Source organism: Talpa europaea, assembly GCF_964194135.1.
Source record: "Talpa europaea genome assembly, chromosome: X".
Taxonomy (NCBI): Eukaryota; Metazoa; Chordata; class Mammalia; order Eulipotyphla; family Talpidae; genus Talpa; species Talpa europaea.
Window position 1 is genome coordinate 31,980,047 of NC_140081.1, and position 12,734 is coordinate 31,992,780.

Sequence of the window (12,734 nt, forward strand, 5' to 3'; positions counted from 1 at the left end):
ACAGACAAGTGGCTGTGAATGAGACACAGTTATCACAGGGTGATCTCTTACTTTGGAGTTTTCCTATAAAGGAGCTAGTCCAGAAAGATTCATTTTTTGGATGAGTGGGAGATGCCCACCCCAAGGTCACTCTTCTGAGGTTTTACAGATGAAGAAACTGCCTAAAAGCACACAATTTTGTAAATGTTGGAGCTGGGATTTAAACCCAGGTAGTGGGGCTTCAGAACCCATGTATGATGTTGTACTGTTTAGTGGGGGGTAGGAGATGGCAAGCAATACACCCCAATGCCCACAGACCCCTATGTCACCCCTCCAGATTCAGACATGAAGAGGTCATGTATTAAACCACTCTAAGGGGTTGGACAGGCCTCCTGGGCCCTGAGACTAGAAGGGTGCCGCCGGCCTAGAGAGACTAGGGGCATGTGAGAATCAGCATCTGATCATGTTCTAGAAGGAATGGGGGGGGTGCACAGTGAGGTTTACATGGTTGATTGTTCCACTCATGGCAAGCAAGAACTGGTGAAACCTCAGACTGATTGATTATTTCTCCAACCAGCTCACAGCTGGACTGGAAGACAGAAAACCCATTTGGTTAACCATATAACCATTTGGTTGACTACATAACCATGGACCAACAGGGAGAGGGGCAATTTGAGGAACTGCCAGTGCGGTTTCCTGATGCAGGGTGGTTCTGAGCATCTAACTGAATTATAGCCTGCCCGGGACTGGCTGAGGCTACTGGCCTGATGTTGTAGAATCCAGGCAGCCTTCTGGTGGGGTGACGGGCTAGCAGGCTGATGACCTGTGGTGCTGCTGCCTGACTGGGTGGTGGGATGTTGTGAATGGCTGACTACTGCTAGGAATCATATCTGGATATTACAGTTTGACAAGGTGTAAAGGAGGGTGTACCCTGAGGGAATTTCAAGCCACTGATGGATAAATCTGTGGCTGCCTGATAGGCAAGTGTATCTGGTCACTGACTGCCCTGATTAAATCACATCAGGCTTGACATGTGCAGTCAATCAGAGGCTGAGAACAGCTACCTGGTTGATTGACAATATGATCAGGGGCAGACTGAACAAGTCACAGGCGGGCCGACCAACAGAAAGATCTGTGTAGCTTCCTGACCTGATGACTGTGCACCATTACAACCAGAGTCTTCCTGAGGGGCCCCAATGGGTCAGGGGATACTGACTGGCTGACCAGGTGGGGACACCTGGTGTGAGAAAGGACAGACTGCAGACCCACTCCCAGTTAGTTGCTGCGAGGTTGGTTTTGGCACTGAGGGCATAACTGGGGGATCATGGTGTGAATGAGATAATTACACAGCCACCAGGTGATGGTGGAGAATGGCAACCCAAGGCTCCATGACAGCCTGCCCAAGGACCTGGCTGGTTTCTGGGGTTTACTGAGTGAGTCCAGAAGTGTCCAGAAGAGCCCCCCTTCCCCGCCCCACCCCCGACATTCAGAGCTGGGCCAGGAGAGATGGAGAGTCGAGCTGCTGGAATGACAGTGTGAAGGGTCAGTGGAAGGGAATGGCTGGCTGGCTAACGGGGTCTGCCTTGAGGGATTCACAGCTGGCGAGAGGGCCCGAATGCTGCTGCTAGTGCTACCTTAGACCCACTGACAGTGGAATGCAGGGGCGGGAGCTGACCCATGGGCCAATGAAACTGGGTGACTGAGAAGCTGTATGTGGCGATGGTCCATCTGGGGAACCACGGCCAGCTTGGGGTTACAATGGGGTGCCGGACGGATTGATGGGGCCCCTGAGGGGCCTGACAGGACAGAAGGTCCCCCACACGGCCGGCTGACAACGTGATTGGCCGACAGCCTGACAGATAGAGCGCCCTACGGGCAGGGCCGCCGCCGCCGTCGCCGCCACCGTCGCCCAGACGCACTCTGGGAAAACGCCGGCGAGCACCCGCCTTCAGGACCGAGCGCGGTGGCGGGGAGGGTCCCGTCACGGCTCGCCGGTTGGTCCGCGCCGGCGCTGCTCGCGGAACGGCGCGACCAATAGGCTGCGCGTTCTCGGCCACGCCCGCGCGAGCTCTCTTCTCGCGAGGCCGGTTAGGCCCGAATGTCGTTAGCCGTGGGGAAAGATGGCGGAAAATTTAAAAGGTGAAGTAGTGGCGGCAGCGGGGCGGGCCTGCTGGCCGGGCCGGGTGGGCTGGAGGGGTGGCGTCGCGGGCTCGGGGCCCCGGCGTCCAAGGCCACGGAGCCAGGAGCCGGAAGCCCAGCGCGGAAAGAATAGAGCTGGGGAGCCGGGCCGGCGCGCGGGGCTGGGCGGGGCTGAGGGGAGGGGGCTCGTGCCTCAGAAAGCGGCGGGTGCGGGGCTAAGTGGGGATGGGGAGGGGTCGCGCGCCTCCCGCTGCGACTGGGTGGCGCGCGCGCGCGCGCGGGGGCTTGTCAGGGAGGCCGCGCCCGCGCGCGGGAAAATCGGCCGCCGGTGACCGTTACCCGTTTGGTGTCCACGCGAGACGCCGGAAGGGGAGGGAAGGAAAGGGGACGGGCCTCCTTTACAGAGTTGGGGGACAGGGCATGCTACCGGGGGAGGGTAGCTGCTCTCAGTGTGTTGGAAGAAGGGGTTGTGGTAGAGAGGACTCCCCTAGGGAGAGAGGAAGGGGACACCCCTTAGAGGAGAGTTGGACTCCCCGATGTGCAGGGAAAGAGGGGAGGCTTTCATAGCCTGTTGGCGGGGTTGACGGGGACTCCTCGGTGTGAGAAAAGCTGCGGGGAGGCTGGGTTCCCCAAGTGTGAGGGGGACGGACCTCTAAGGGATTCAGAGTCCGGCTGTGGTCAGTGCAGCAGCAGCTGGACATGTTAGTTGGGACCACTTTAGTGGGGTTCCAAATACAAGTGAAGGGGTTCCAAAGGGAGAGGCACGTTGGGGAGAGGAAAGCATGGTCTCGGCTAGACTGAGTCCCCACTGGCCTAAGTGGAGGGAGAGGAAGTACATCTGAAATAATTTTGCGAAGCTCTTGTACATCTTTCAGTTGACATCTAGAATATTGCATTAAATGCTTCTGTAATGGCAAGGAGAGAATATTATATGTTTTTAAAACATGAAATTGGGGGCCTCCCTGGTGGCGCAAGGGGTTAAGCACCGCATTATGAAGCAATCTGCAGCCCCTGCAGCACAAGTTCTATCCCTGGCTGGCCAGGGAGCCACCCATATGGTGAGGCAGACCTCTCCTGTCTCACACATTGCTCCCCTCAGCAGTATATTTCAGTCAGTCTGGCTGTTCTGTTCCCCACTCTGTCTCTGGTGAATCCTCTCATTCTCGCCCCCCCCCCTTCGCATCTCTGGCCTGTACCCCAGCTCTTGTATGCATAAATAAATCTTTTTTTTTTTAAAAAAAAAAGGATGAAATAGGATGAAGACGGACTACATTCAGTATTTTTGTAAGGTGATTTGATGAAAATGGCCTCCAAAGTACATTAATTAAGAATCAGAGGTACATTAATTAAGCTTCAAATCAGAAGTCTTTTTATCTGTGTCTTGAAAACTTGGCCCCTAACAGGTGGGACTATTCAGTGCTGTCTTACACCTTTATTTCTCCTACTTAATGTAAAAATTCAGACTTATGCTGCAGAGCTATTAATGTACTTGATTGGCTTGATGCCCTTGACCACACTGGGAGGTGTTAAGTAATTTATGGTATATATCTAATGCTACACTTGTAAGATCCAAAGCATTGAATTGCAACACACATCTGGCTGCAGAAGTTTCAGATAAGGGTTTGTGGACCAGTCTTTCCAGTTACAGCTGTGTCTGATGGCTTGGCAGTTTTAATCCCATCCCTTTAGGGCAGTGCACCCTACTGAGGTGGAGAGGTTGTTCTTTTTCAAAAGTGGGAGAAGGGTGATGAGACCCTGAACCCTAAGCTGTGTTACGAATAGTATAGTAGTTGGAAGCTCTGGAAATAGATTCCTTTGGGACAGTCCACACAGCAGATCCCACTTGGAGGACAGTGAGCACTGGGGTTGAAGGAAGTGGCGCGTTTTTGTGGAGAAGAGTTTTAGCATTGGGAAGACCTGTGGATTAAACTCACAGACTCTGAAGCCGTCCTTGGGAAGTCCCAGGGAGGATTTGATTTGGGGTCCCCTCTTATCTCTGGCCTCACCAGGATGCCCAGTAAGTTCTTTCTGGCTCCCACATTCTAGGTTGCAGTGTGTGTTGCAAGTCTTCTTGGAATCAGCTACAGGACCTGTGCCGCCTGGCCAAGCTCTCCTGCCCTGCCCTGGGCGTCTCCAAGAGGAACCTCTATGACTTTGAAGTCGAGTACCTGTGCGATTATAAGAAGATTCGTGTGAGTCTGGAGTGACCGTGGCCTGGGGAGGGGTGTCTCAAGGAGGTTGGCTTCCTGCCCTCTTGCCCCCTGCTACCCAAAATTTCCAAAAGGAATTTTCTCCTCTGATCATAAAAACTGGGATTAGTACACCCTTTTAGCATTCACATTTTACAAGTGGGGAAATGACTTTCTTAGTCCCAAGATAAGTGTCTTTTCCCCACCTCCCTAGGAATACAAACCAATTGCAAAGATGGAGATGCTGAGGCCAGGAGTGGGATGATGATAGTGAATGACTTTTGAGTACTTTCGGTGTGCCAGGTGCTTCCTTTCCTCTTAGAAATTCATTATCTCCCCCCCTCACACACATACACTACTGTGAAATGGGAACTGTTTTCAGTGCCAGAGGAAGTAATGGCAGGGTAGCAGAGAGAATGGGTTGGAGCCAGCATGCTTGGGTTCAGAATCTTTCACTCTGGGATGCTTACCCAAACACTCTGTGCTTCATTTCCTCATCTGTAAAATGGGGATGATTAGTAGCTACCTCATAGAAAGTTGTGAGGATTAAATTAGTTAAAAATCCATGTAATTTGCTTAAAACACTACCTGCTAAAGGCAAAGTTAAATAACTTGCTTCAGGCTACACCACTGGGGAGTGGCAGATTCAGGATTCCTGCTTGTGGTATCTAACTCATAGACTCTCCGTAGTTAAACTCAGCAAGAAAAGATTCCTCTGGCTGCTGTGGGGAGACCAGACTAAGGGTGAGGGCAGGAGTGGGGATCACTGAGGCGGCTACTGTAATGGTCCGGGTGAGGACGGCAGTGGTAACAGTGATAATGGCTTGAAGTGCTCGGATTCTGGAGGTGGTCTGGAGGTGGGGCTGGCAAGGTGATTCTAGGGGTTGGGGCCTGAACAGCTCAGAGGAGGGAACTGATAATGGGAAAGACAGAGGAGGGAGTAAATTTGGATGATTAAATTAAAAGTGAGAATTGAGACAGTAAAGGGGGGAGGCAGGAGTTGAACATAGGGATTCCCATGCTACTTAACCACTGCATGGAGTCATTCCAGAAAAGTGGGGAGGGTTTGGGTGTTACTCTTCAGCTTTGGGATGGGAGTCCTACAAGGGCTGGCCCAAGGGTCATACCACTTACGGTGCCCATGTCCTCATCCTCCTCAACAGGAACAGGAGTATTATCTGGTAAAATGGCGTGGATACCCAGACTCAGAGAGCACCTGGGAGCCACGTCAAAATCTGAAGTGTGTGCGTATTCTCAAGCAGTTCCACAAGGACTTGGAAAGGGAGCTGCTCCGGCGGCACCACCGGTCAAAGCCTCCCCGGCACCTGGACCCAAGCTTGGCTAACTACCTGGTGCAAAAGGCCAAGCAGAGGCGGGCACTCCGGTGCTGGGAGCAGGAGCTCAATGCCAAGCGCAGCCATCTGGGACGTATCACCGTGGAGAATGAGGTGGATCTGGATGGTCCCCCTCGGGCCTTCGTGTACATCAACGAGTACCGTGTTGGGGAGGGCATCACCCTCAACCAGGTGGCTGTGGGCTGCGAGTGCCAGGACTGTCTATGGGCACCGGCTGGTGGCTGCTGCCCTGGGGCATCGCTGCACAAATTTGCCTACAATGACCAGGGCCAGGTGCGCCTGCGAGCTGGGCTGCCCATCTACGAGTGCAACTCCCGCTGCCGCTGTGGCTATGACTGCCCCAACCGAGTGGTACAGAAGGGTATCCGCTACGACCTCTGCATCTTCCGCACAGATGATGGGCGAGGTTGGGGCGTCCGAACGCTGGAGAAGATCCGCAAGAATAGCTTCGTCATGGAGTACGTGGGAGAGGTAGGGAGATGGGACAGCGCGTGTGTGTGCAGCTCTTCCTACCACATGTGCCCACTGTAGCTCTCTTCACTGTGTACCTGCAGCATCCCTGCTTTCCCCCCGGGAAAGGTCAGGGGCAGGGAGGAGGTGGTTTACCTGAATGTGATAGGCACATCATAGTAGGGCCGAGTAGCCCAGGTTGGCACACACTAGGACAGCTAAGCTGGTAGTTAGGGGTACGTGGAAATACTTCCAGGTCGGTTGACTTCACGAGGGTATCTAGCAAATAAGCAGAGTGGGAACTGAAATCCAGACAGAGCCCATTTAACAGACCGTGTGGCCTGCGCAGGATTGCGTCACCTGAAAAGGCACTTCCTCTTCTCATTTCACACGGGTCCCCCTTATCACCACGCAGAGTTAGCCTGAAAGGAGCTCCCTTTTTTAGACCTCACAGAAGGAACAGTCTGGTGTAGCACATACACAGTCTGGCAGGGGTTGGCTGCCTCCTCCTCTTAACTCGCAGGGGAAAGGCCAGCTGTGTTAGGCACATTAGTCACAGTCCCAGGCAACCCCTGGATCTTTAGTGGCTTTGCACACTTAGTGGCCTTGCTCTCATGACAGTCCAGTGTGGCGTTTGGGTGGTACCTTTCACACAGCAGCATGCACCTAGGCATTTTCCCTCGTGCCATTGCCATGCCTTAGAGCTGCCCCCGATGCGCAGTGTTGCCTGGCAAGCAGGCCAAGGGGGCAGGGAAGGAGGTTTCTAATGGGCCAGGTCTAGACATGCTGCTCACAGCACTGGCGGGCACCAAGACACCGGCCTCACCTCGGGAGGCTGGGGCATGCTCGGGAGGTGGAAACAAAAGGGGTTTGGGTGTCTACCTACCAGGTATCTGTACCAGCAGGTGTCTTGCTCTATGGTGGGACGCTAGGGTAGTTATTTGTTCTTTAGGACCATCTCTTACATCAGGTGACACTTAACATCCCTGAATTTGACCATTTAAATCCATGAGTGTGCCCTGTCATGGCGACAACTCCAAATGCCTCCATGTACTTCCAAACTCTTAGGGGTGCGATATGGTTGGGAAGTGACTGAAATTGTCCTAAGGGACACAGGCTTGAGGATACCTACACTGTAGTAATGACACTGATGAAAAGAACAGGGTTCCGCTGTGAGAACTATAAAGTGGAGAGGGTAAGAGACAGTCTCAAGACAGCAGTCCATACTGCAGAGCAGTGACGAGGACACATCCGCACCCCAGATAATCATGATGGTCAAGTGGAGGAACGTCCACATGTTGGAGGACCTGTGCTCTGGACCCCCAGAGGGTACCTGACAGTCTAGAGGAAGGGGATCCTGACAAGCTGCAGGGAGAGGGAGGTGTCTGCTGCCCAGAGTAACCTAGAGGAAGAGAGCGAGTTCTCCACATTCCCAAGGACTCTGGCAGTTTGACTTAGGAAGTGACCACACCCACGTTGTCCTGCCAGTCAGGAAAGGCAAGTGTCCTCACCCCAGAGGGACCGTGACAGTCTGAAGGAGATGAGGTCTGCACCTAAGAAAGCTCTGGCAACCTGGAGGGAGCGCCCACACCCTCAGTGTCCTAACATTCTGGAGGCGGTGTCCAGACCCCACAGGAGCCTGGCAGTCCTAGAGGAAGTCTAGAACGGGGAGGGTCTCCACCCTCACTGTACTGACAACCTCCAGGGAAAGCTGTCCAACATGGGGGATCCTGACAGGCAAGGAGGAAGCGGTGCCTCACCCCACAGGCACCCCAATGTCCCCTGGTCCCGATACCTTTCTGGCTGCTCTTCCCCCTTTCCCTACTGCTCCACACTGAAACACCAGGGTTTCCAGGGATCTTGCTCTCCACCCTCACTCTTGCCACTGTGCACACATTCTCCGCAGTTATTTCTTGGCCTCTCTCCTGCCACATTCGGTGACTTCAGGCCTTCCTCTGACCCTCCCAGACCTGTGAGGCCACCAAACTCACATTCCTGCATCTGCCTCTGAGGAGGCAGCACGGCCAAGGGGTCAAGACCTTGGCCCCAGAGTCCAACTGCCTGAGGCCAAATCCCAGCTCCTACAACTTGGCCTTCACTTAACCTCTTGGTGTATCAGTTTCCTAATCTGTTAAATGAGAACAACAGTAGCACCCACTTCTAATCTTGGTTATATGAACTAAATGCGTTATTATGTGGGAAGCACCTGGAAGAAGCACTTGAACAGTGTTCCGTACACAGTAAGGCTTCAGTAAATACGAGCCATGACAGTTCCAAATTCTGAAATTCCAAAATGCTCAGAAAACCAAAACCCAATCTCTCCTGATAAGAGCCTACTTACATAGTCTGTCCTGCTTGGCGTGAGCATTCACAGAACTCACTGCAGAAAGACTAATTAACTTGGTTATGTGCTGCCCCAGCCCCTACTGGTGTTAAGTCAAGGGCATACACCCCAGCCCTGTTCGCCATGCCGCCCTACAATCTGCACAGGCCGATCACTTTCCTACTTGTCCACCTCTGCACCGACAGTCCCCCTCGTGAGCTGCCCTCTGTTCCTATAGGACACCCCCACTCTCACCCGACAAAGAAGAATGTCCTAGTCCATCTAGTCTAACACGTGCACTACTTCATATTTTCCCATTTCTGTAATGAAGGTGCAGCTCCATTGGTTTAATTAAGTGATAGCGTGTGGTCATTTAATTAGCAGCAGTTTCTCCTTTCTAGGGAATGGGCACATGAAATAAAGGGAGCATGTAGGTTTTCGCAAGATCCAGGACTCAGAATCACTCCTCACATTGCTCAGTCTCCAGACTTAAAAACACCTTTCACCTCCCTGATCTGGTGGGGTCTTTACAACATCCCCTGCCGGGGTGGGAATATTATCATTGTCATTCTTGCTCTACAGAGAAAACTGAGGCCCAGAGATAGGCAGTAACTTGCTCGGTCACCAAGCCAGTAAAGGGTGTGGGGGGAGGCCCGTGTCTAAACTTGGTGCTCTGCCAAACCTGGTGGAGGGCTTTTTTGCCAACAAAACATTTAGGATCCCGTATCTCAAAGGGGGCAGAGCAGCAACCCAACTCTGAATCCTCTGGTTCCCATTCATATCAGCACCCCTTTCCAAGCTGCCCGCGCAAGGCCATCTATCTCCCCCAGCCATTCTGGAGAGCTGCTAGGGTGAGGGATGGAACGATTGGTTTTCCTGGTAGAGCAGCCATTAGAGTCGGGCTGAGTAGAAGGTAGAGAAGGAACCGTTTGTGCCTGGAGGACTTGTAGCGTGACTCATCCTGGTGAGACATTCTGGGGAGACGAGCAGGTAGGGGCAGATCTGGCAGGAACACGGAGACAGCATGCGAGGCATTCCCTTTGGGTTGGGGAGGGGCTGACAGGAAAAAGGTGGCTCAGACAACGCCCAGTATGCTCTGGAGCCCAGGAGAGGCTGCCCTTTGATCCTAGGGCTTCACAGAGGGGGTGGCTTCTGGGGTGGAGTGGACTGGGAGGTTTGGGAAGGCCGCACGGAGAAGTAACATCTGTTGGAGCTGACGCCACAAGGAAGAGCACGTGTTCTCTGGGCGTGGAGGGAGCGTGACCTTGACTGAACTCAAATGGCTCCTATGGCTCGTTGGATCCCTCAGGAGAGTCCCCGCTCTTCAACCTGGTGTCAACGTCCTTTCATGATGCGCAGCTGGCTCTGGAGAAGGAGTCTCTTCTCCGTCGCCCCTCTACTCATCAGCATTGTGTTCCCTGATCAGCATCTTGCCCTGAGTGTCTAAGTCCATCTCTGTCACCAGTCTGTGACCCATGAGAACTGGGACTGGGCCTGGCCCCTGTGACTCTCCCTAGTTCCTGAGCAGTGGACCAGGCACAGGGCAGGCCAAATAAAAACCCACTGAGTACATGAACAAACAAAAATTTGTGGCTGGGGGAACAGGAATAGAGCTGAAAAATGGGGCTGTGAGCTTGTTACCCAAAGGATAAATGTTGGTTGTCCAGAGGTGTCATTGATCAGCATTTGGCACAGAGCAGAGGCTGGGGTGCTGGTGTGAGAGGCGGGGGGGGGGATGGGGAGGACACTGATGTGGCCATCCTGGCGAGAGGAAACGGGCTGTGGGAAGAGCATGTCGCCAGCAGGTGTCTGGGGGGGTGCAGGTGGGGGGGAGAGTGAGTTACCTGCGCAGGGAAGTCTCCAGGCTAGAAAGCAGAATGAAACTAGAGGGTGTTTATTGCGTGTCCACTGTGTGCTGTGTACTGTGCTGGCACTTGGCAGCAGGAGGCAGCAGGAACCCCAGGAGTGAAGGAGACCTTCCGAGGCACCCTAGGCTGAGAATGGGCAGTCTTCGGTGCCATGGACCCTCATCCAGAGATGGTCATGGTCAGCTACACTTGGCCGTTAATTACCAGGAGGCTGTGGTTGGCCCTAGGGGAAGAAGGGCGATGAGGGACAGAGAGGAGAATGTTTGCGGTGGGGTGGAGAACCCGTTGGCGTCATTTGCGCAGGCAGGAACCCAGCTGGGGAGGAGGAGATGCCTGCTGCCCTCTTAAATGCCAGGTGTTGGCACTGTACCGCATCTGGGCTGAAGATGGGGCGCTCTCTTTCTCTCTCTCTCTTGTCATCCCAGGCTCCCAGGGCGCTTGGTCTTCTCTGGACTGGGGGCTTTCCTGTTGCAGTTCTGTCTGTTTCTGACTCTCTGCCTCTGGTTCTCGTCAGAGTCACTTTCATTCCGCTTCCCTTCTCCCTCGGCCCCAGGTCTTTCTCTCCTCTCTGGCCTGCACTGGTTCTCCCTCTCTTGTGCTGGGCCTCAGGTGCCTCGAGCTCTCCTGGACCACTCTGTGAGTCTTGTTTCTCCCCCACTTTCCTTACCCCTCTTCTGTGCCTTCGGTCGTTTCTTTTCTTGCCTTGACCTGGATCTTGTCACTGTGCCTCACTGTGGGTCTCTCCCTGTGGTCTCTCTCACCACTGGACCTTGTGGCCAGCCTCTGCCCACCGGTGAGATTCCCCATTGCCTCAGAGGCCTGAGGTGGGACAGGTGGTGAGCAGCAGAGGCCCAGCCTGCTGAGTAGGGCTTGACAGACCCTGTGACCCCTGGCCCCCTTGTGTCCATCCCTGCCCGCCATGTGAGGTAGGAGTGCCTCGGCTCACTTGGCCGCCTCGCTGGGGTCCAGGCTCTGGGTCAGGAGCTATGCTGGCTTTCCTGAGCCTTCTTGGTCAATCTTCCCTCCCCACGGCCCTCTCCCCAGATCATTACCTCAGAAGAGGCGGAGCGGCGGGGCCAGATCTACGACCGCCAGGGCGCCACCTACCTCTTCGACCTGGACTACGTGGAGGACGTGTACACAGTGGATGCTGCCTATTATGGCAACATCTCCCACTTTGTCAACCACAGTGTGGGTACCCGGCAGGTGGGCAGGCGGGCGGGGATCTGGAGGAGTAGGCTGGGCCCCACCTCACCCTCCCGCTGTTCTTTTTCTGCCCAGTGTGACCCCAACCTCCAGGTGTACAACGTCTTCATAGACAACCTTGATGAGCGGCTGCCCCGCATCGCTTTCTTTGCCACAAGAACCATCCGGGCAGGCGAGGAGCTCACCTTTGATTACAACATGCAAGGTGGGGGGGCAAGGGACCAGGGGCAGGGGCACACCACAACATGGGACATGAGGAACCTCCCCCCCCCAAGAGCTTTAAGATGCTCTTCTGGCTTTGGTTTCCAGTCTAGAGTTCTGGGCCTCTGCCCACCCCGAGGTGGGGGTCCCCTTCTCTCCCTTCCCTGAGACACTCATGCCAACTTCTCCCAAGACTTCCTGGAGGAAGACATTTGTCTCGGGAGTTAAGCCACCTCTCCTGACTCCAGTCTTCTCTGAATTTCCTCATTCCCCCAACTCCCCCCCTTCCTCATTCCAAGCCTCTGGCTACCCTTGTGGCTTCCAGCCCGGCCCCTTGATAAGCTACCCACCTCTGAGACACTACTGGGGAGAACCTAGGTAGCAGTGTTCAGATGTTCCTCTGGATGCCCAGGTGACCCTCCATTCCTGACCCTGCCTGGCCCGACCCTCCTGGTTCTCCCTGACAGCCCCCCTGTATTCCCCAACAACTCCCAGCCCCTGGCCATCTTCTTAGTACTTTAACAGCCCTCCAGTGCTAAATCCTGGCCCTAGGCCCAAGCCACCAACCCCAAGACCCCTTGGGTCTCCTGGTAAGAAGGGCGTCGGGACACTTCCTCCAGCCTTCTAACAAGTCCCCTTCCCGGCTGTGACTCCACAGTGGATCCCGTGGACATGGAGAGCACCCGCATGGACTCCAACTTTGGCCTGGCTGGGCTCCCTGGCTCCCCCAAGAAGCGGGTCCGTATTGAATGCAAGTGTGGGACTGAATCCTGCCGCAAATACCTCTTCTAGCCCTTTGAAGTCTGAGGCCAGACTGATTGTGGGGGCCTCCCCACGCTTCCTCCCCCACTGCTGCCCTCCTGTTGAGGATTGACTGCCAGGCCTCCTGCCTGCCTCCACCTGCCCCTGCTTGCCCCTGCCGGGGGCTACGAGGCTGCAGTGAGGCTGACTCCAGGAGCCCCTCTCCCTGTCCCAGCCCATGTGTGGGTTGCACTTACAAACCCAGCCCGCCTTCAGAAGTTAC

General features: G+C 54.6%; 1 protein-coding gene across 1 annotated transcript; it reads left to right on the forward strand.

Annotated features, from left to right (window-relative positions):
• Nucleotides 1–1,339: 1,339 nt before the first annotated feature.
• SUV39H1 (SUV39H1 histone lysine methyltransferase) lies at nt 1,340–12,502 on the forward strand (the record flags this gene model as incomplete). Its single annotated transcript, XM_084258908.1, has 8 exons — nt 1,340–1,412; nt 1,859–1,977; nt 2,088–2,118; nt 4,165–4,310; nt 5,471–6,133; nt 11,348–11,494; nt 11,585–11,714; nt 12,369–12,502. The coding sequence occupies 8 exons, from the start codon at nt 1,340–1,342 to the stop codon at nt 12,500–12,502; spliced, it is 1,443 nt and encodes a 480-aa protein (XP_084115034.1).
• Between the last annotated feature and the right edge of the window lie 232 nt (nt 12,503–12,734).